The sequence below is a fragment of the Phyllobates terribilis genome, unplaced genomic scaffold (assembly GCF_046119375.1).
Source record: "Phyllobates terribilis strain yellow unplaced genomic scaffold, ASM4611937v1 Scaffold_1__5_contigs__length_1240528914, whole genome shotgun sequence".
Classification (NCBI taxonomy): Eukaryota; Metazoa; Chordata; class Amphibia; order Anura; family Dendrobatidae; genus Phyllobates; species Phyllobates terribilis.
In genome coordinates this window covers 104,917,734-104,942,807 of record NW_027362761.1, presented here as the reverse complement: position 1 = coordinate 104,942,807, position 25,074 = coordinate 104,917,734, and the positions used below count along the sequence as shown (strand labels likewise).

Sequence of the window (25,074 nt, the reverse complement as noted above, 5' to 3'; positions counted from 1 at the left end):
GTCTGCAAAAGACCTGAGACTGGGATGGAGATTTATCTTCCAACAAGACAATGTTCCCAAACATAAAACAAAATCTACAATGGAATGGTTCAAAAATAAACGTATCCAGGTGTTAGAATGGCCAAGTCAAAGTCCAGACCTGAATCCAATCGAGAAACTGTGGAAAAAGCTGAAAACTGCTGTTCACAAACGCCCTCCATCCAACCTCATTGAGCTTGAGCTGTTTTGCAAGGAAGAATGTGCAAGAATTTCAGCCTATCGATGAGCAAAACTGATAGAGACATACCCCAAGCGACTTGCAGCTGTAATCACAACAAAAGGTGGCACTACAAAAGTATTAACTCAAGGGGGCCGAATAATATTGCACACCCCACTTTTCAGTTTTTAATTTGTTAAAAAAGTTTAAAATATCCAATAAATTTCGTTCCACTTCACGATTGTGTCCCACTTGTTGTTGATTCTTCCAAAAAAAATTAGAATTTTATATCTTTATGTTTGAAGCCAGAAATGTGGAAAAAGGTAGAAATGTTCAAGGGGGCCAAATACTTTCACAATGCACTGTATATATACAGTACAGACCAAAAGTTTGGACACACCTTCTCATTTAAAGATTTTTCTGTATTTTCATGACTATGAAAATTGTACATTCACACTGAAGGCATCAAAACTATGAATTAACACATGTGGAATTATATACTTAACAAAAAAGTGTGAAACAACTGAAAATATGTCTTATATTCTAGGTTCTTCAAAGTAGCCACCTTTTGCTTTGATGACTGCTTTGCACACTCTTGGCATTCTCTTGATGAGCTTCAAGAGGTAGTCACCGGAAATGGTTTTCACTTCACAGGTGTGCCCTGTCAGGTTTAATAAGTGGGATTTCTTGCCTTATAAATGGGGTTGGGACCATCAGTTGTGTTGTGCAGAAGTCAGGTGGATACACAGCTGATAGTCCTACTGAATAGACTGTTAAAATTTGTATTATGGCAACAAAAAAGCAACTAAGTAAAGAAAAATGAGTGGCCATCATTACTTTAAGAAATGAAGGTCAGTCAGTGCGAAAAATTGAGAAAACTTTGAATGTGTCCCCAAGTGCAGTTGCAAAAACCATCAAGCGCTACAAAGAAACTGTCTCACATGAGGACTGCCCCAGGAAAGGAAGACCAAGAGTCACCTCTGCTTCTGAGGATAAGTTTATCCGAGTCACCAGTTTCAGAAATCGCAGGTTAACAGCAGCTCAGATTAGAGACCAGGTCAATGTCACACAGAGTTCTAGCAGCAGACACATCTCTACAACAACTGCTAAGAGGAGACTTTGTGCAGCAGGCCTTCATGGTAAAATAGCTGCTAGGAAACCACTGCTAAGGACAGGCAACAAACAGAAGAGACAAGTTTGGGCTAAAGAACACAAGGAATGGAAATTAGACCAGTGGAAATCTGTGCTTTGCTCTGATGAGTCCAAATTTGAGATCTTTGGTTCCAACCACCGTGTCTTTGTGCGACACAGAAAAGGTGAACGGATGGACTCTACATGCCTGGTTCCCACCGTGAAGCATGGAGGAGGAGGTGTGATGGTGTGGGGGTGCTTTTCTGGTGACACTGTTGGGGATTTATTCAAAATTGAAGGCATACTGAACCAGCATGGCTACCACAGCATCTTGCAGCGGCATGCTATTCCATCCGGTTTGCGTTTAGTAGGACTATCATTTATTTTTCAACAGGATAATGACCCCAAACACATTTCCAGGCTGTGTAAGGGCTATTTCACCAAGAAGAAGAGTGATGGGGTGCTACGCCAGATGACCTGGCCTCCACAGTCACCAGACCTGAACCCAATCGAGATGGTTTGGGGTGAGCTAGACCGCAGAGTGAAGGCAAAAGGGCCAACAAGTGCTAAGCATCTTTGGGAACTCCTTCAAGATTGTTGGAAGACCATTTCTGGTGACTACCTCTTGAAGCTCATCAAGAGAATGCCAAGAGTGTGCAAAGCAGTCATCAAAGCAAAAGGTGGCTACTTTGAAGAACCTATAATATAAGACATATTTTCAGTTGTTTCACACTTTTTTGTTAAGTATATAATTCCACATGTGTTAATTCATAGTTTTGATGCCTTCAGTGTGAATGTACAATTTTCATAGTCATGAAAATACAGAAAAATCTTTAAATGAGAAGGTGTGTCCAAACTTTTGGTCTGTATTGTATATATATATATATAATATATACACACACACACATATATATATATACATACACAGTTATATGAAAAAGTTTGGGCACCCCTATTAATCTTAAGCTTAATGGTTTTAAAAAAATTGGTGTTTTTGCTACAACTATTTCAGTTTGTAATATGTGTAATAACTGTTGGACACAGTAATGTTTCTGCCTTGAAATGAGGTTTATTGTACTAACAGAAAATGTGCAATCTGCATTCAAACAAAATTTGACAGGTGCATAAGTATGGGCACCTCACCAGAAAAGTGACATTAATATTTAGTAGATTCTTCTTTTGCAAAAATAACAGCCTCTAGTCGCTTCCTGCAGCTTTTAATGAGTTCCTGGATCCTGGATGAAGGTATTTTTGACCATTCCTCTTTACAAAACAATTCCAGTTCAGTTAAGTTTGATGGTCGCCGAGCATGGACAGCCTTCTTCAAATGATCCCACAGATGTTCAATGATATTCAGGTCTGGGGACTGGGATGGCCATTCCAGAACATTGTAATTGTTCCTCTGCATGAATGCCTGAGTAGATTTGGAGCGGTGTTTTGGATCATTGTCTTGCTGAAAGATCCATCCCCTGCGTAACTTCAACTTTATCACTGATTCTTGAACATTATTGTCAAGAATCTGCTGATACTGAGTGCAATCCATGCGTCCCTCAACTTTAACAAGATTCCCGGTGCCGGCATTGGCCACACAGCCCCAAAGCATGATGGAACCTCCACTAAATTTTACTGTGGGTAGCAAGTATTTTTCTTGGAATGCTGTGTTTTTTTGCCGCCATGCATAACGCCTTTTTGTATGACCAAACAACAACTCAATCTTGGTTTCATCAGTCCACAGGACCTTCTTCCAAAATGAAATTGGCTTCTCCAAATGTGCTTTTGCATACCTCAGCCGACTCTGTTTGTGGCGTGCTTGCAGAAACAGCTTCTTTCGCATCACTCTCCCATACAGCTTCTCCTTGTGCAAAGTGCGTTGTATAGTTGACCGATGCACAGTGACACCATTTGCAGCAAATTGATGCTGCAGCTCTCTGGAGGTGGTCTGAGGATTGTCCTTGACTGATCTCACCACTCTTCTTCTCTGCCTTTCTGATGTTTTTCTTGGCCTGCCACTTCTGGCCTTAACAAGAACTGTCCCTGTGTTCTTCCATTTCCTTACTATGTTCCTCACAGTGGAAACTGACAGGTTAAATCTCCGAGACAGCTTTTTGTATCCTTCCCCTGAACAACTATGTTGAATAATCTTTGTTTTCAGATCATTTGACAGTTGTTTTGAGGAGCCCATGATGCCACTCTTCAGAGGAGATTCAAACAGGAGAACAACTTGCAAGTGGCCACTTTAAGCAACTTTTCTCATGATTGCATACACCTGGTTATGAAGTTCAAAGCTCAATGAGGTTACAAAAACAAAAAAAGTGCTTTAGTAAGTCAGTAAAAAGTAGGTAGGAGTATTTAAAACAAGAAAATGATAAGGGTGCCCATACTTATGCACCTGTCAAATTTTGTTTGAATGCAGAATGCACATTTTCTGTTAGTACAATAAACCTCATTTCAAGGCAGAAACATTACTGTGTCCAACAGTTATTACATATATCAATCTGAAATAGCTGTTGCAAAAACACCAATTTTTATAAAACATTAAGCTTAAGATAAATAAGGGTGCCCAAACTTTTTCATATAACTGTATATACTGTATATATATATATAGTTTTGTTGTTACAGTACAACCTGCATTTAAATATTTTTCTGAAAGGGCACAAAGGCTGCTACACCATTAAGAAAGAGGCACCACTAACCAAACACCATGAAGACCAAGGAGATCTCCAAACACATCAGGGACAAAGTTGTTGAGAAGTAGAAGTCAGGGTTGGGCTATAAAAAAAATATATATCCCATTTCCTGATGATTCCTCAAAGCGCCATCAAATCCATTATCTTCAAATGGAAAAAACATGGTAACAAAACAAACCTGCCAAGAGAGGGCCGCCCAACGAAACGCTCAGCAAGGAGGGCATTAATCAGAGAGGCAGCACAGAAACCAAAAGATAACCCTGAAGGAGAGGCAGAGTTCCCAAGCAGAGACTGGCGTATCTGTCCATACGACCACAATAAGTCGTACACTCCATAGATGTGGCCTTTATGGAAGAATGGACAGAAAAAAGTCTTTACTTACGCACAAAAATTCTAAGGCTCGTTTTGGGTTTGCCAAAAGACATGTGAGAGACTCACCAAATGTATGGAGGAAGGTGCTGTGGTCAGATGAGACAACAATTGAACTTTTTGGCCACCAAGGTAAAAGGTATTTCTTGTGCCAAACCAACAAAGCTCATCACCCCAAGAACACCATTGACCAAAGTGCAACATGGTGGTGGCAGCATCATGCTGTGGGGATGTCTTTCGTCAGCAGAAACAGGGAATATGGGCCAAGTTGAGGGGAAGATGGATGGTGCAAAATACAGGGATATTCTTGAGCAAAACCTGCTTCAGTCTGCTTCAGTCTGTCCGTGTTTTGAGACTGGGATGTAGATTCACCTTCCAACAAGACAATGACCCAAAGCATACTACAAAAGCATCACTTGAGTGCTTTAAGGGGAAACGTGTAAATGTTTTGGGGTGGCCTAGTCAAAGCTCAGACCTTAATCCAACTGAGAATCTGTGGTCAGACTTGAAGATTGCTGTTCACCAAAGGAAACCATCTAACTTGAAGGAGGTGCAGTTTTGCCTTGAGGAATGGCAACTTTGGGGGTGGGGGTGAATTGTTATGCACACTGAAATTTTACAGTTATTGTGTCTTATTTGTATGTTTCACAATAAAAAGACAACCAAACGTTCATAGTTGTTCTTTACATGAACTGATGCAAACCCTCAAAAAACTGAAATTTCAGGTTGCAAAGTAGCAAAATACAAAAAATGCCAAAGGGGGGAGGGGGTGGGAGGGAATAGGCAAGTAAAACATAATTTTCACAGGCCAATAACAAATGGAATACAAGTACTACAGACACTATGACCACAGCACCTCACTGACAATCTGTGACATGCATACATCATTACTAGAAGTTAGTGAAATAAGGCCAGATATGAATATCATTTCTGCTTTTAGTATGTGAAATGGTCTTTGGAAGGTAGCGTGAGCTCATTTGCAGAAGTCATGGGTAGATAATAGATAAAGTTAGTGCTCAAAAGTTTACATACCCTGGTAGAATTTTTCCTTTCTTGGCCTTGTTTCAGAGAATATGAATGATAACAAAAAAAAAGTTTTTCTCCACTCATGGTTATTGGTTGGGTGAAGCTATTTATTGTCAAACTACTGTCTTTTCTCTTTTTAAATCTTAATGACAACCAAAGACATCCAAATGACCCTTTTCAAAAGGTCACATACCCTGGTGATTTTGGCCTGATAACACGCACAGAATTTGACACAAATGGGGTTGAATGGCTACTAAAGGTAACATCACCTGTGACCTGTTTGCTTGTAATCAGTGTGTGTGCATAAAAGCTGAGTGAGTTTCTGGGATCCAGACAGACTCTTGCATATTTCATCCAGCCACTGACGTTTCTGGATTGAGAGTCAGGGAGAAAGCAAAAGAATTATCAATGGATCTGTAGGAAAAGGTAGTTGAACTGTATAACACAGGAAAGAGATACAAAAAAATATCCAAGGAATTGACAATGCCAGTCAGCAGCGTTCAAACTATGATTAACAAATGGAAAATCAGGGGCTCTGTAAAAACCAAACCACGGTCGGGTAAATCAACAAACATTTCAGCCACAACTGCCAGGAAAATTGTTCGGGATGCAAAGAAAAACCCACAAATAACGTCAGCTGAAATTCAGGACTCTCTGAAAACTAGCGGTGTGGCTGTTTCAAGATGCACAATAAAGAAGCACTTGAAGAAAAATGGGCTGCATGGTCGAGCCGCCAGAAGAAAGTCATTACTGCGCAAATGCCACAAAGTATCTCGCCTACAATACGCCAAACAACACAGAGACAAGCCTCAAAACGTATGGTACAAGGGAATTTGGAGTGATGGGACCAAAATTTAACTTTTTGGCCACAACCATAAACGTTACATTTGGAGAGAGGTCAACAAAGCCTATGATGAAAGGAACAACATTCTTACAGTAAAGCACAGAGGTGGATCGCTGATGTTTTGGTGATGTGTGAGCTACAAAGGCACAGGAAATTTGGTAAAAGTTGAAGGAAAGATGAATGCAGCACTTTATCAGCAAATACTGGAGGCAAACTTGCACTCATCAGTCCGGAAGCTGCACATGGGATGTACTTGTACGTTCCAACATGACAATGATCCAAAACACAAGGCCAAGTCGACCTGTCATTGGCTACAGCAGAACAAAGTGAAGGTTCTGGAGTAGCCATCTCAGTCTCCTGACCTCATTATCATTGAGCCACTCTGAGGAGATCTCAAGTGCGCAGTTTGTGCTAGACAGCCCATGAATTTACAGGAACTGGAGACTTTTTGCCAAGAAGAATGGGCAGCTTTACCATCTGAGAAATTAAAGATCATCATCCACAACTACCATAAAAGATTTCAAACTGTCATTGATGTTAGAGGGGGCAATACACGGTATTAAGAACTGGGGTATGTGAACTTATGATCAGGGTCATTTGGATGTTTTTGGTTGTCATTAAGATTTAAAGAGAGAAAACACAGTAGTTTGACAATAAATGGCTTCACCCAACCAATAACCATGAGTGGAGAAAAAGTTTTTTTGTTATCATTCATATTCTCTGAAACAAGGCCAAGAAAGGAAAAATTCTGCCGGGGTATGTAAACTTTTGAGCACAACTGTATATTGATCATTTGTTAGTATAAAAGGAAGGTGGAAGTCTTTTGTATCTACACACAAATCAAGAATCAAAAGCTGTGACAATTCCATTATGTATGCATATGCATTAAAGGATTTGTCTCAACACAAAAATTTGTTGGTATATTCGTGGGATATGCCATCAATATCTGATAAATGGAGTCTTGTTTCTTGAGGTACGTACCTATTGCTAAAAAACACATTCGTAATAAAGTCTTATGGATGAGCCTTACATACAATAGTGTTCAAAATAATAGCAGTTCAATATGACTAACTAGATTAATCACTGTTGTTGGTATAAATTATATTACCACATGTCAAACAAGTTACCAGTTGGTGTAGTAGATTCTAAGAAAACCAACAGACTCAGCATTCATGATCTGCATGTTTCTGAGTCTGTGTATTTGAATAATTAATTGAAAGGGGATATGTTCAAATGATAGCAGTGTGGAGTTCAATTATCGAGGTCATAAACAGGTGTGAACCAGGTGGCCCTTATTAAAGGGTGAAGCCAGGACATGTTGTACACGCATTTCTCCTTGGAAAGCCTCAGAAATATGGGTCGTCCGAGATAATGTTCAGGAGAACAGTGTACTTAGATTAAAAAGTTGATTGGAAAGGGTAACTCTTATAAAGTAGTGCAGACAATGAAAGGCTGTTCAGCTAAAATGATCTCCAATGCTTTAAAATGGAAAGCAAAACCAGAGAGACGTGGAAGAAAACGGAAGACTACCATTCGAATGGACCGAAGAATAGCCAGAATGGCAAAGGCTCAGCCAATGATCAGCACCAAGATGATCAAAGACAGTCTCAAGTTACCTGTGACTACTGTGACAGTTAGAAGATGCCTGTGTGACGCTAATCTCTTATCAAGAAATCCCAGCAAAGTCCCACAGTTAAAATAAAAAAAAAACGTACTGAAGCAGATACAATTTGCCAGAGAACACATCAACTGGCCTAAAGAGAAATGGGGAAACATTTTGTGAACTGATGAAAGTAAATCTGTTCTTTTTGGGTCCAAGGGTCGCAGACAGTTCGTCAAAAGACGCACAAACACTGCATTTAAGCCACAGTACACTCTGAAGACAGTGAAGCATGGTGGTGCAAGCATGATGATATGCGCATGTTTCTCTTACTATGGTGCCGGACCAGCATACCAGGGATCGTGGACAAGTTTGCATATAATAAAATATTTGAAGAGGTCATGTTGCCTTACGCTGAAGATATGCCCTTGAAATGGGTGTTTCAACAAGACAACGACCCTAAACACAGCAGTAAACGAGCAAAATCTTGGTTCCAGTCCAACAAAATTGAGGTTATGGAGTGGCCAGCCCAATCCCCTCACCTTAATCCGATAGAACACTTGTGGGGTGTTATCAAAAATGTCGTTTCTGAGGCAAAGCCAACAAATGCCAAAAATTTGTGGGATGTAGTCAAAGCATCCTGGGCTGGAATAACAGTTGACAGGTGCCAGAAGTTGATTGACTCTATGCAACATAGATGTGAAGCAGTTCTAAAAAAAGGTTAGTGATTCTCAGTAATGCTAAATTCTCAAAAAAAAGAGTACATACAGTGGTGGCCAAAAGTATTGGCACCCCTGAAATTCTGTCAGATAATACTCAGTTTCTTCCTGAAAATGATTGCAATCACAAATTCTTTGGTATTATTATCTTCATTTAATTTGCTTGCAAGGAAAAAACACAAAAGAGAATGAAGCAAAAATCAAATCATTGATCATTTCACACAAAACTCCAAAAATGGGCCAGACAAAAGTATTGGCACCCTCAGCCTAATACTTGGTTGCACAACCTTTAGCCAAATAACTGCAAACAACCGCTTTCGGTAACCATCAATGAGTTTCTTACAATGCTCTGCTGGAATTGTAGACCATTCTTCTTTGGCAAACTGCTCCAGGTCCCTGATATTTGAAGGGTGCCTTCTCCAAACTGCCATTTTGAGATCTCTCCACAGGTGTTCTATGGGATTCAGGTCTGGACTCATTGCTGGCCACCTTAGAAGTCTCCAGTGCTTTCTCTCAAACCATTTTATAGTGCTTTTGGAAGTGTGTTTTGGGTCATTGTCCTGCTGGAAGACCCATGACCTCTGAGGGAGACCCAGCTTTCTCACACTGGGACCTACATTATGCTGCAAAATTTGTTGGTAGTCTTCAGACTTCATAATGCCATGCACAAGGTCAAGCAGTCCAGTGCCAGAGGCAGCAAAGCAACCCCAAAACATCAGGGAACCTCCGCCATGTTTGACTGTAGGGACCGTGTTCTTTTCTTTGAATGCCTCTTTTTTTTCCTGTACACTCTATGTTGATGCTTTTTGCCAAAAAGCTCTACTTTAGTCTCATCTGACCAGAGAACATTCTTCCAAAACGTTAGGCTTTCTCAGGTAAGTTTTGCCAAACTCCAGCCTGGCTTTTTTATGTCTCGGGGTAAGAAGTGGGGTCTTCCTGGGTATCCTACCATACAGTCCCTTTTCATTCAGACGTCGACGGATAGTACGGGTTGACACTGTTGTACCCTCGGACTGCAGGGCAGCTTGAACTTGTTTGGATGTTAGTCGAGGTTCTTTATCCACCATCCGCACAATCTTGCGTTGAAATCTCTCGTCAATTTTTCTTTTCCGTCCACATCTAGGGAGGTTAGCCACAGTGCCATGGGCTTTAAACTTCTTGATGACACTGCGCACGGAAGACACAGGAACATTCAGGTCTTTGGAGATGGACTTGTAGCCTTGAGATTGCTCATGCTTCCTCACAATTTGGTTTCTCAAGTCCTCAGACAATTCTTTGGTCTTCTTTCTTTTCTCTATGCTCAATGTGGTACACATAAGGACACAGGAGAGAGGTTGAGTCAACTTTAATCCATGTTAACTGGCTGCAAGTGTGATTTAGTTATTGCCAACACCTGTTAGGTGCCACAGGTAAGTTACAGATGCTGTTAATTACACGAATTAGAGAAGCATCACATGATTTTTCAAACAGTGCCAATACTTTTGTCCACCCCCTTTTTTAGGTTTGGTGTGGAATTGTATCCAATAAGGCTTTAGGACAATTCTTTTTGTGTTTTTTCATTGAAGACAAATTAAATGAAGATAATAATACCAAAGAATTTGTGATTGCAATCATTTTCAGGAAGAAACTGAGTATTATCTGACAGAATTGCAGGAGTGCCAATACTTTTGGCCACCACTGTATTGGGAGTTTGTAAGACAAATGCAGACACTGCTATTTTTTTTAGAACAGCCCAATGTTCATTTTTTTGTTATTTTCTGTATAGTAGTTAAATATGATATACATTTCTCTTCATGCTTTGTATTAGAAAACAGTGTGCAATGTTACCAATGCATGGAAATAAAAACTAGTATAAAGATTTTGTGCTTTAGGCTGTGTGCCCACGATGCGTTTTTTAAGCGTTTCCGCAGTGGCAATTCCGCTGCAGAAACGCTTAAAAAACGCTTGGTAGAAGGCCTGCCATGTTCCCCAATGACAATCCGCATGTGCTGTGCACATGCTGCGGAAATTTCCGCTGCGGATTATCATTGCGGAAAAATCTGCAGCACTATCAATTATTTTGCGTAATTGCCGCCATTGACTTGCATTGAATCGCTTAATATCCGCAAGACTATATGTGCACATGCGGATATTATGCGATTCTATGTGCGGATGGTACCCGGGTTTGGAGAAGAGGAGACTCTCCTCCAGACCCGAGTACCACAGAAACTGTTAAAAAAAAAGAATTAAAATAAAAAAATACATTATACTTACTTTCTGATGGCCCCCAGTCTCCATAGCGATCCGTCCTGGCTTGCCGGCAGCTCGCGATGGTCTAAAATTACGTCATTTAGTTATGTGATGACGTCATTTAGTTATGTGATGGGTCACGCGACCGCTGACGTCGGCGGTCACGTGACCAGTCACATGACTAAATGACGTCATGGAAGGTCCTTTCACACCACCGCGAGACGCCGAAGACACTGGACGCAGCGGAGAAAAGAAAGCAGGCCATCAGAAGGCAAGTATAATGTTTTTTTGTTTTTTTTACCATTTTTAATCTTTTTGGTCACACTATATAAATCCATGCCAGTTGCATGGATTTATATAGTGTGACCAAGTTGTCAAACACTTTCCAAGTGATGCTAAAATCGCTTGGAAAGCGCTTGACAACCCGCATGCGGAAATGCATGTGAAAAACGCTTCACTTCCGCTTGTCCCTGGCAGGAAAACGCATGTACAATCCGCATGAGTTTTTTTCTGCCAGGGAGATGCAGAAATGCTCAGGAAAAATAAGGAGCATTTCTGCATTGTGGGCACTTACAGTAGCCTAACTCATGTTTTTGAACACACTAATATTATTTTGAAAACTACTGTATATCAACCTATACAGTATTGAAGAGCAGTTCCACAGAGGATCAACTTTGTGTGAAATATCCTCAATTTTGCAGGACCCTGCGAAATCAAACACTTTGCGAATCCATGGGATCATAAAATACTGCACATTTTTTGTATCATTTCACACTGCTCAAGACTCGGACAGCGGGCTAATGGCGTCAGGCCCAGCCACACATCACACAGTCCATGATTATTGGTTATCACAGCCACTATAAAAGAAGAGGATTAAGCAAAGCAGCACCATTTTAGGATTTTACAGCGTAAGGATAGGAGGTCAGAGAGCACAGATCATTCCACATAAGGGTAAAAATGTTATGATGATTTTCAAGAATTGCAAGAGCGATGTCACCTCCTTGGGCATGCACAGCTCACCAATGAAGCCGGGGAGTGCACACCCGGCTTCACTATGCATCACCTAAGAGGCAAAATGTTGAGCACATGTGCAAAATTTGAAATGAGCCGGTAGGGACGACGCTCTTGTAAATCATGTTACTCACTTCCACAGAGGAATGATGACAACTTCTACCACATATCATGTTAACTAATAAGCATATGTTTTTTTAATCTTTGAAAAAAAGGACACATTAATTTTAACTGAATAACTGTTTTAAATATAAATTAAAAAAAACCATACTTAAATATTGTTGTAGAATGTTGATTCCTATAAGCAAACCTACATATAGCTACTTTACAATGTAGTTTTTTAGGTTTACATTTTTGTTCAAGAGTGAGGATAATTAAATTTGCAAAAAAAAAATTACAAAAAAAAGGCTTTGCAACTATTTTACTAGTCGAATTTAACAACCATACAAGCCAAAACAATACTTCTGTCTGTTGACACAAATTATTCTCTGTGAGTGTACCTATGTAGCGACTTAGTTTTTAGAGTTATGGAATTCTTGTTAAGGCGGGATGAATTTAGAACAACGAAAAAAAAAAAATCTGTAAACTAAAAACAAAAACCACCAAGGTTACTTACAGGTACCCAGTTTTTCCTGAACCCATGACAGCACACCTTGAGAGAGGGATCCGCCCCACCAAGAACAGGAAACCGTCTGAAATAAAAGGGCGGTACCTCTCCCTCGCTTCAGTTGATTACAGAGCATTGAGATGACCTCCAGAAAAGGTTAGACATATAACCAACATATACAATAAGCACCCCAAAAATAAAGTGCACACCAGGGTGTGAAAAACAGGGTGGGAAAACTACAAGTGCTGTCATGGATTCAGGAAAAAAAAGGCTACCGGTAAGTAACCTTGGTGTTTTCCTCTCACCCATGACAGCACACCTTGAGAGAATTTTGGAGAATATCAGCACCCTAGGGAGGGACCACCACCTGAAGTACCCTTCTCCCAAAGGTGAGGTCAGAGGAGGATAGCAGCTTTACATATCTGATCAATTGAGACGTCTGCTCTCTCCGCCCAGGAGGTTGCTATAGCTCTGGTGGAATGAGCTTTAATATCGTCCAGTGCCGGAACTCCTGCAGATATGTAAGGTAGAAAAATGGCCTCCCTAAGCAACCTAGAAATAGTCCCCTTTGATGCCCTGTGACCTTTCCTACTCTCCTGAAAGGCCATAAACAAGGAGTGGTCCTTCCTCCACTGACCAGTCATGTCTATGTACTGTAGCAAGGTTCTTCTATCATCCAGATTGTGGAATCTAACCTCCCCGGGTTTTTTGGATTGCTGCAGAATGAGGGTAGGGCAATCTCAATTACAGTGGAATCTGGACACTACCTTAGGAAGGTATGCTGGATCTGGACGTAGGATGATCCTGTCATCATGAATTTGGGTGTACGGAGGATCAACGGAAAGGGCCTGCAGGTCACTCACCCTACGGGCTGATGTTAGGGCCACTAGGAGAATGGTTTTAAGGGTGAGGATCCTTGGAGACATTAAACTGCAGGGGTTCAAATGGTTCGCCAGAGAGTGCGTTTAAGACCAAATTCAGGTCCCAGGGAGGAACTCTTAGAGTCCAAACTGGTCCAGATCTGGAACAGGATTTAATGAATCTAGAGACCCACCTGTTCCCCACCAGGTTGCAATTATAGAGCGCCCCAAGAGCGAACACCTGAACTTTGAGTGTTCCTGTAGCCAACCACAGGTCACGCCCCTTCTGCAAAAACTCCAGGACATCTTTAATTGGAGGTTTATCTGATAAAGGGTTATTTATAAAATTCAGGAATTTTCCCCAGATTCTGCTATAAATCTTAGTTGTTATGGGCTTTCTACTACTCAATAGGGTAGAAACTATCCTCTCAAATTCCACGCCGCCAGATGGAATCCTTTGGCTTGTAAGTGGAATACCGGCCCCTGGATGAGAAGGTCCGGCCTTTCCGACAGGACCCAGGGATCTGAAACAGACATTAGACGAAGCAGGGAGAACCAGGGTCTTTTTGGCCAAAAAGGGGCTATTAGAATTATCCTTGCCCCATCCTCCCAATAGCCGGAATCATTACTATCGGGGGAAAAGCATAGGCCTTTCTGAATTCAATGGAACCTGGAGAACGTCTACAGCATAGGGATTCTCTGTCGGGTCTAGTGAACAGAATCTCTCCACCTTCCTGTTTTCCCTGGGGGCAAACAAATCTATGTCCGGTGGCCCCCATAGTTGGATAATCTGCTGGAAGACTATCAGGTTTAGGGCCCACTCTCCTTGTCTTAAAGGGCGGCGACAGAGAAAAACTGCCTTTGAATTCTCTACCCCCTGATGTAAAGAGCACTGAGGGATGGGAGATGCTGTTCCACTAGTTGCAGGATTCCGTTTGCCACTACCATCAGGGTGCGTGATCTTGTTCCTCCCTGCTGATTTATGTAAGCCACTGTTGTCCAACTGTCGGACCTGACCTGGACATGGTGACCCTGAATTTGGGGAAGGAAGTCTATCAGGGATTTCTCCACCACCCAAAGTTGTTTTAGGTTCGATGATGCCCCTATTTCGTGACATGTCCAGTGCCCCTGAATTGAGAGATCTGTCACATGATCCCCCCAACAGGCATTCCTCACATGTATTAAAGATGTCAAAAAGACGCAAATCATGTGCATGGAGGGACTAAAACATAAAACCCAAGCACGCTAAAGATACTCGGAAAACACGCGAGCATGCTCGTAAATCTCGAGTAACGAACATGCCCGCTCATCACTAGTTACCATCCATTTAACCCTAGCCAGATATATTGAGGTCACTTGGACATTAAGAAGGCTATGTTTGTATTAAAGAGCTCAAAGAGAGTTCAATATAGTCAGAGAAAACCTCTGAAAATATGCATTTTTGGGGCAACTAAAGATTTTGCAGTATTAAGATTTGCTGTGAACAAAATAATTCTTTTTTAGAAAATGTGGCAAAGCTGACAAATTTGAATTTCAAACAATCCACCCATCTGTACTATATCTAACTATGTAATGTTTGTGACTAATAATGACTAAGATTACTCCTAAACTATCATATCTGTTCTCTTAAATGATAAACCAAAGTATAATATATGTTAACTCCAGAACTGTCCATATTTTATAGGGACTGCAAGTACACCCAAGTTCCAGGGTGTGGTACGACATGAAAGTAATTATTAAATGTAGAGTATGTTCTATCTTCCATTTTGCCCTCAAAATTTACCTGCAATCCACTCCGACAATTATGACAATCCCACACTCCCCTCATTTCGGAAAAAAACTCCACAGCCAGATCTAATATAGCTTGAACAGATGCACAATCCTTAGTGATGAAAACATACAGACACACAAGTCATGTCGTTCATGTTATGCAGCCAGTGATGAGGAAGGTCCAATCTTATTCACTTGAGAATATGATCGTCTGAGCTGTAAACTAACGCTCTGCTTATAAAAAGGAAATTAGAAGTCTAGCACTTTATATAAAAAGTCATGGCATTACATTGCTGTTATAAACATCCAGCTAAAAATCCATCATAAAAAACAACTACCTAAATTTAAGCAATACCTACATTTAAAAATTAAATATACTTGAATATTTTTCAATATATTTTTTTCCTAAGGCATTCCGAATGCTGCAGAAAATGCTTACAATGACTCATGCTGCTTCTAACAGCAATTATAAGCAGGTATAATTAGTCTGTGCACACCACATCCAGTAAAACAAATTATTTATTGATAGCCATGCATAAACAGATCCATTTCAGAGACCTCCCCTACGACAACTCCTATTAAGGATGATCCACTGGATATATTTATGACTGCTAATTAATAATTGATAAGGATCATCATTGTAGATTGTAGCCCACCTGCATAAAATACTATAAATGATTATACCACTATAACAGAAAAACGTCTTCAGCGAACCAAAAAGAACCAAGTAGTCAAATGTAAATGATGTTACCCATCATGTCCTAACTACATATTAAGAAGTGGCTATATTGCACTTCAAATTAGTTGGTGCAGTAGCGATGTGAGATGCAATAGGTAAAAAAATATGAATAATTAAACAATGGATAGTAAATTATACTTGTTCGACCATCCCAATCCCTAAGTCCTTTGTTCCACCCCACCAAAAGACTTCCTCTTTACATGGAGGTGCTGGTAAAAGGCAAGAAAGACTCTCCTTATACAAGTGGTCATATGGATCCTTGTCATCCTAGCAATAAATGTTCTTTGTAGGAAACCATTTTCAACAAAGATACATTTACTAAATCTTTGATGTTATAGGGAACCTGGTTGTTTCCATATAAAGTAGTGCCAGCACCTGTCAGCTCTATGTGACAGCATTCTAGAATGATGTATATATGTCCCCAATGCGCTCTCTATAAAACAAAAAATAGCTTTTATTATACTCACCTAAGGCACGGTCCGGTCCGCTGGGTGTCGCTGATCTTGGTCCGGTGCCTCCTCTCTTCTTATTTCCTGTGGATGATGAATTGTTCACCATAGGGACAGTGTCCTGGGCTTCGCGCTACTGAGCAGGCGCACTTCTCTGTCTTGCCAAGGGCAGAGCAAAGTACTATAATGCGCATGTGGGGGGCTGGGGTGAAAGACCCCCTTGTCACATGCGCACTACAATACTTTGCTCTGCCCTCAGCATGGCAGAGAGAAGTGCGCCCACAAAAGAGTGCGATGCCGAGGACACTGTGCTGTGAAATAGGACACGTCAAAAGCATGAAGCAAAAAGGAGGACGGCAATCGCTAGAAGAGAGGAGGAGCAGGATCAAAACCCGTTTGACCGGACCGGACAGTCCGGTGAGTGAGTATAATAAAAGCTATTTTTTATTTATGGAGAGCGCTCTGGGGACTTATATACTGTACAGCATTCGAGAATGCTGTATATGAGAGCTTACAAGTAGTGTTGAGCCACCCCCGTAGTGTTCGGGTTCGTCGAACACCGGGATGTTCGAGGAACTGTTCGTCGAACTGTTCGTCGAACACCTTAGAACACCGTTAAAACCAATGGCAGGCAAACTAAAACACCTAGAAACACATAGAAAACACCTGCAAAGGTGTCCAAAAGCTGACAAACTGCTCAGAAGACACTCTCTTTAAAAAAGCCGGCCGGCAAATTCAGCAGCGGCATACACCGGTACCCGACAATTTAGACAAGAAGGAATAGAGCATCACACATAGATTAGATAGATAGAAACATGTCAATCACACATATAAGAAGCACAGTGACAGTGTTGGTTACTGTACTTGCCATTTAGTGTAAAGGATTTATTTAAAAAAATATTAGTGTTTTCATGCACCGTCTCTTTAAAAAAGCCGGCCGGCAATTCAGCATCTGTACCCGACAATTTAGAACAGAAAGATAGAGCATCACACATAGATTAGATAGATAGAAACATGTCAGTCACATTTATAATAAGTACAGCGACAGTGTTGGTTACTGTACTTGTCATTTAGTGTTAAAATAAAGGATTTATTAAAATAAAAATTGGCGTGGGGTTCCCCATAATTTTAGTCTCTAGCGGAGGTTAAGCAGACGGCTGGGGCAGATGTTTGAAGCCTGGGAAGGGGGTAATACCCATGGAGCTTCCCAGGCTACTAATATCAGCCCCCAGCTGAATACTTAGCCTTTACTAGCTAGTAAAATGGGGGACCCCCCCAAAAAAATGACGTGGGGTCCCCCCTATTTTAATAGCTAGCAAAGGCAAGGCAGACAGCTGGGGGCTGATATTAATAGCTCAGGAAGGGTGCCATGAATATTGGCCCCCTCCCAGGCTAGAAACACCAGCCGTCAGCCGCCCCAGAAATGGCGCATCCATAGGATGCGCCAATTCTGGCACTTAGCCTCGCTCTTCCCACTGCCCTGTAGCGGTGGCAGTGGGGTAATAGGGCTGGGGTTGATGTCAGCTTATAATGCCAGCTGACATCAAGCCCAGGTTAGTAATGGAGAGGCGTCTATAAGACACCCCCATTACTAACCCCATAGTCAAAGTTAAAAAAAAAAACACAAACACCCAGAATAAAGTCCTTTAATTGAAATAAACACACAATTCTTTATTGTTCTAAATTAAACCATACTTACCGTCACGCCCATTCCAGTTGAAGCCAACGATCTCCTGTAATAGAAATAAAATAATAAACCAACATCATCCTTACCTTTCGATGGTTCCCAGGACAGCTCCAGCTCTGCTACATCGAGATGACAGGCTGGACCGCAGCAGAACGCTGCCATCCAGCCTGTCAACCCGCAGACACTGAGAAGAGCAGGCATGCTTGCGCTCCTCAGTGTCTCGCTGTGACGGCATCCAGATGAGCCGAGGTCATGTCCAATGAACTCGGCGCACCTCATGCACGTCACTGACAGCGTGGGAAAATTCTCCTGCACTCAGCGCTTCAGCGTGGGAGAATTCTCACGCTGAAGCGCTGAGTGCAGGAGAATTTTCCCACGCTGTCAGTGACGTGCATGAGGTGAGCTGAGATCATTGGACATGAACTCACCTCATGCACGTCACTGACAGCGTGGGAAAATTCTCACGCTGAAGCGCTGAGTGCAGGAGAATTTTCCCACGCTGTCAGTGAGGTGCATGAGGTGAGCTGAGTTCATTGGACATGAGCTCACCTCATGCACGTCACTGACAGAGTGGGAGAATTCTCCTGCACTCAGCACTTCAGCGTGAGAATTTTCCCACGCTGTCAGTGACGTGCATGAGGTGAGCCGAGTTCATTGGACATGACCTCGGCTCATCTGGATGCCGTCACAGCAAGACACTGAGGAGCGCAAGCAAGCCTGTTCTTCTCAGTGTCTGCGGGATGACAGGCTGGATGGCAGCGTTCTCTTGCGGTCCAGCCAATCATCTCGATGTAGCAGAGCTGAAGCTGTCATGGGAACCATGGAAAGGTAAGGATGATGTTGCTTTATTATTTTTCTTTTATTGCAGGAGATCGTTGGCTTCAGCTGGAATGGGCGTGATGGTAAGTATGGTTTAATTTAGAACAATAAAGAATTGTGTGTTTATTTCAATTAAAGGACTTTATTCTGGGTGTTGTGTTTTTTTTAAATACTTTACTAGAAATTCATGGCGGTCATGTCTAATACTGGCGTGACCCCATGAATTTTGGGCTTAGGGCCAGCTGATAATACCAAGCTGGCCCTAACCCCTTTATTACCCAGTGAGCCACCGCACCAGGGCCCTGGATGAGTTGGGTACAGCGCCAGAAGATGGCGCTTCTATGAACGCGCCATTTTCCGGGGTGGCTGCGGACTGCAATTTGCAGCAGGGGGGGGGGGCCAGAAAGCTTGGGCCTCCCTGCGCTGCAGATTCCAGCCCCCAGCTGCCTAGTTATACCTGGCTGGACACAAAAATAGGGCAAAGCCCCACGTATTTTTTTTTTTTTAATTATTTCATGAAATTCATGAAATAATTAAGAAAAAAAGGGCTTCCCTATATTGTTGTGTCCGGCCAGGTACAAATAGTCAGCTGGTGGTTGGGGGCAACCGGTTCCTGCCTGCTGTACCTGCCTGGACACAAATATAGTGCGAAGCCCCACTTCAATTTTTTTTAATTATTTCATGAAATTCATGAAATAATTAAAAAAAAATTGACGTGGGGCTCCGCACTATATTTGTGTCCAGTCAGGTGCAGCAGGAAGGAACGGGCTGCCCCCAACCACCAGCTGCCTATTTGTACCTGGCCGGACACAACAATATAGGGAAGCCCTTTTTTTCTTAATTATTTCATGAAATAATTTAAAGATAATTGACGTGGGGCTTCGCCCTGTTTTTGTGTCCAGCCAGGTACAACTAGGCAGCTGGGGGCTGGAATCCGCAGCGCAGGGAGGCCCAAGCTTTCTGGGCCACCCCCGCTGCAAACTGCAGTCTGCAGCCACCCCGGAAAATGGCGCGTTCATAGAAGCGCCATCTTCTGGCGCTGTACCCAACTCATCCAGGGCCCTGATGCGGTGGCTCACTGGGTAATAAAGGGGTTAGGGCCAGCTTGGCATTATCAGCTGGCCCTAAGCCCCAAATTCATGGGGTCACGCCAATATTAGACATGACCACCATGAATTTCTAGTAAAGTATTTAAAAAAAACACAACACCCAGAAAAAAGTCCTTTAATTGAAATAAACACACAATTCTTTATTGTTCTAAATTAAACCATACTTACCGTCACGCCCATTCCAGCTGAAGCCAACGATCTCCTGAAATAAAAGAAAAATAATAAAGCAACATCATCCTTACCTTTCCATGGTTCCCATGACAGCTTCAGCTCTGCTACATCGAGATGACAGGATGGACCGCAGCAGAATGCTGCCATCCAGCCTGTCATCCCGCAGACACTGAGAAGCGCAGGCTTGCTTGCGCTCCACAGTGTCTCTCTGTGAGGGCATCCAGATGAGCCGAGTTAATGTCCAATGAACTCGGCTCACCTCATGCACGTCACTGACAGCGTGGGAAAATTCTCACGCTGAAGCGCTGAGTGCAGGAGAATTTTCCCACACTGTCAGTGACGTGCATGAGGTGAGCTGAGTTCATTGGACATGAGCTCACCTTATGCACGTCACTGACAGCGTGGGAGAATTCTCCTGCACTCAGCGCTTCAGCGTGAGAATTTTCCCACGCTGTCAGTGACGTGCATGAGGTGAGCCGAGTTCATTGGACATGAACTCGGCTCATCTGGATGCCGTCACAGAGAGACGCTGAGGAGCGCAAGCAAGCCTGCGCTTCTCAGTGTCTGCGGGATGACCGGCTGGATGGCAGCTTTCTGCTGCGGTCCAGCCTGTCATCTCGATGTAGCAGAGCTGAAGCTGTCGTGGGAACCATGGAAAGGTAAGGATTATGTTGCTTTATTATTTTTCTTTTATTGCAGGGGATCATTGGCTTCAGCTGGAATGGGCGTGATTGTAAGTATGGTTTAATTTAGAACAATAAAGAATTGTGTCTATTTCAATTAAAGGACTTTATTCTGGGTGTTTGTGTTTTATTTTTAATTTTGACTATGGGGTTAGTAATGGGGGTGTCTTATAGACGCCTCTCCATTACTAACCTGGGCTTGATGTCAGCTGGCATTATAAGCTGACATCAACCCCAACCCTATTACCCCACTGCCACCGCTACAGGGCAGTGGGAAGAGCGAGGCTAAGTGCCAGAATTGGCGCATCCTATGGATGTGCCATTTCTGGGGCGGCTGACGGCTGGTGTTTCTAGCCTGGGAGGGGGCCAATATTCATGGCACCCTTCCTGGGCTATTAATATCAGCCCCCAGCTGTCTGCCTAGCCTTTGCTAGCTATTAAAATAGGGGGGACCCCACGTCAATTTTTTGGGGGGTCCCCCATTTTAATAGCTAGTAAAGGCTAGGCATTCAGCTGGGGGCTGATATTAGTAGCCTGGGAAGCTCCGTGGGTATTACCCCTTCCCAGGCTTCAAACATCTGCCCCAGCTGTCTGCTTAACCTCCGCTAGAGCCTAAAATTATGGGGAACCCCACGCCAATTTTTTTTTAAATAAATCCTTTATTTTAACACTAAATGACAAGTACAGTAATCAACACTGTCACTGTACTTCATATATATGTGACTGACATGTTTCTATCTATCTAATCTATGTGTGATGCTCTATTCCTTCCATTCTAAATTGTTGGGTACCGCTGCTGAATTGCCGGCCGGCTTTTTTAAAGAGACGGTGCATGAAAACACTATTATTTTTTTTAATAAATCCTTTACACTAAATGACAAGTACAGTAATCAACACTGTCACTGTACTTCTTATATATGTGACTGACATGTTTCTATCTATCTAATCTATGTGTGAAGCTCTATTCTTTCGGTTCTAAATTGTCGGGTACCGGTGTACGCCGCTGCTGAATTGCCGGCTTTTCATGTTTCACTGTGAGCACAGTTCCCTTCGATTTTGGCAATCACTCTAATGCCACAACCACCATGGCTGTGGCATTACAGTGAGTGGCAGACAATCCCTGCATGATTGGTGCTCTAAATAGCGCCAGACATGCAGGACACGCTTTTGGTGCACGAACAGTTATCGAACATAACCTCGAACAGCCGAATTTTTTGCAAATCGTTCGGGTTCGTCGAACAACTCGAACACCGCCCAAAACAGCTCGAATTTGAGATTGGCGAACAGTTCTAGTCGAACACCACTCATCTCTACTTACAAGTGCTGGCCCTACTTTAAATAGAAAAAACCTGGTGAAAGGTTTACTTTAACAAGCTAAATAAGACATATTTATCATCAAAAGAGTACCGGCATTACAATGGTGCAAGTGACATGCGCCAATCTATAGAGTTATCCAGCTATAGTAGGCAATACAAACCTCTTCTAGTGCTTGTATTTTGCTGTCCTTGGTTTGCAAGATTTCCAGAACTTTTCTGTCTTTGGTCTCTGCTTTATTTTTTTCCCTGATGAAAAGCAAAGAAGATTTATGTTACACATTATTAATTCTAATTTGTACTTAATAATTTAAATTCCTTAATCTTTAACAAATTTAAAGAGCAAAGAATAAAATGATCTGTGACCAGTAGCCTCCACAAAACAAATCATCGTGCATATGGTAAGCAGCAGTAAATCACTTTCTTTGGTAGATGTGACGTTTTGTTTCACAGTATAGGCAGGATCTGAAACCATAAGTTCAGCATTAAAAGAATCAAAACACTTAAAAGTTGTTCACTACAAAAAAAGTAACCTACTATAAGGGATTTATAAAAATAAAATAAATAAAAAACACTACAAGGAACGCAAAAATATAGCTGATCCCAATGAATTCAGAAAAGTCTAAGGCCATGTTCACACAAGGTGTTTTTTCAGCTTTTTTATGCAAATTTTCAGCTGCATTTTACAGTACCAGCAAAGTCAAGTCTATGAGATTTCAGAAATCTCATGCTCACACCCTGTTTTTTGTGTCATCAGTAATTTGTGCTTTGCATGTTTTTTTGCACAATAGAGCATGTCATTTCTTTCAGCGTTTTTTCACCCATTGAAAGTAATGTGTAGTGAAAAATGCCTAGCATGAACATAGCTATCAGGTTTTGCTGTGGTTTTAGGGAAAAAAAGCAAGTAGAATATTATGTGAAACTCATTTATTTTTGTGATTTTACCATCTTGTCTTGATCACCTGAGATGGCAGTTTGGATTACGACAGTTTCATTAAATTAGTGATGTGCACAATGTAAATGTGTCACCCCAGGCCTGGATGCCACAAATATTAAAGGCTGTATCTGAGAGCAGGAGGAAGGTTCCCTGGTCAGGGACAATTAGCATACAGCACCTCCTGTCCCAGGCCAGTAGGGGGAGCTGGCTGTCCCTATAAAAGCTGGTACTGGGGGCAGGGTTAGAGGAGAACTGGACGACCTAGCTCAGGACTGAGACTGGTCCCATAGAAGCAGGGACAGTTCAGCTGCAGCTGAGGAGTCTGTGAGGCAGAGGAGGATCTGCAAGCCAGGGACAGAGGCGACGAGAGCCGGTCCTGGCTGAGAGAACTACACTACCAGACATTGGGGTCCGAGGCTGTCAGGGTTGCACGCCAAGTAGCAGAGAACCAACCCGCGAGGGATTTTAGGTCCCTTGGCCTAAGAAGCCTGGAGGCTCCGCCACACAGAGGGACCAGTACAGCACGGAGAAGCTAAGGTACCCAAGGCCCGAGTCGCAAGCCATACAGGCGAAGTACACGGCCAGCTCAGGGACGTGGGCTATCACACCACGATAAGGGGGATAGTCATCAAGGGCAGAGAGAGAGAACAGAAGGCCTTCACACTCACCCTGACCAGTGGGGCTTGCCCGAATGCTCTCAGATACCCAGGCCCATTCCTACCCGGTACTCCTGTTGGGTCAGTAATAACATCTGCAGTAAAAGACCCTGGACTGCATTATTGGACTCTGTGTGATTTCTGATGCGTCTGCACCATCACCCCCAGCATCCTATTACACTGCCCTGAGGCTACACTCTTCCCGTGGGGAGTTATCCCATCCCAGTGCTGCACACCAACACCAGCCTCAGCGGTCTGCCCTGCAGCAGCGGTTATCTCTGACCGCAATCCACGGGTGGCGTAGTCGGACATCCATAACTCTAAAAATAGACTGCCACAGCATTTGGTCTGACCACCCTGAGCCACGGGATCGGGTTGCCACTACTACCCCCATCACCTAAATGAAGCCCGGTTCCGGGTACCCCACGGCCCAGGGGGCGAGTCAGCTTTGGCGTAGTCAGCAGGATTGTGACAAACCCGCCGCAAACGGGTATTGCGTGCCTGAAAAAGACTGTATACGTACCTTAAAAAGAGGTTTCCCGCCATCCGGAGCCATCTCCCGCCATCTTCAGCCGTTTCCCGCCATCCTCAGCCGTTTTCCCGCCATCGGGCGCCATCTTCGGGATGCCGTGTGGGAAGAAGAGGGGCGTGGACGTCCAAACCGCGCGAGACCTGAAGCCCCGCCATACGCACCGACGCTGCGCAAGGTCCTGGAAGGAGAGAGAGCGACGCTGACGTCACCAGGACGCGACGCAAGGTCCTCGCCAGGAGCAGCACCAGCGGAGCTGCGGCCTACGGAAGAAGATCAACGGAAGGTAGGCCACGGTTAACTAGGGGGGAGGAAGATGACGGACGCGGAGGGACCCTCTACCTCCAGCGTGGCTGCAGCAGCGGTGATGCCGTTCTCCATGCCCTACATCCCCGGAGCAGCCTGGCTGCCCCAATACTCAGGGGAATCCCATACATTAACTGACTTTAAGGAAAGGCTGCACAGTTTATTTAAAGTTTATCCCCTCACAGAAGAACAGAAAGTGAGCATTCTGACGTGGCAGCTAACCGATGCAGCCCAGCGGGAAGTGAAATCATGGTCAGATGAGGAGAAAAGGACTGTAAAGGACATTCTGACCTGGCTGCGGGGTACCTTTGACACCCGTACCTCAGCAGAGATCAAAATGCGGTTCTATGGCTGTAAGCAGCGAGCCCAAGATAGTATCAGAGACTATGCCTTAAACCTGCAAGAAGCCCTGGGAGCAATCAAACAAGCCGACCCTGGCAGCGTGCAGGACACCGATAAACTGTTGACTGACTAGTTCACAGAAGGTCTGCTGTCCAGCGCCCACAGAACCCAGCTGCGCCTCATGGCCCTACAGAACCCCGATTTGACTTTTGCGCAGTTCAAGGATAGGGCCATCCGGGTGCTCCGAGAACCAGCACCAGGTGGCGCTGTAGCTTCCCGGCGCCC

At 43.2% G+C, this 25,074-nt stretch overlaps 1 protein-coding gene across 1 annotated transcript in view; it reads right to left on the bottom strand.

Moving 5' to 3' along the window:
• CNTLN (centlein) overlaps positions 1-25,074 on the bottom strand; it is a 503,552-nt gene that overhangs the window by 370,907 nt on the left and 107,571 nt on the right. The window contains 1 exon segment of the mRNA XM_073665439.1: positions 22,184-22,268. Coding sequence (XP_073521540.1) covers positions 22,184-22,268 — 85 coding nt within the window.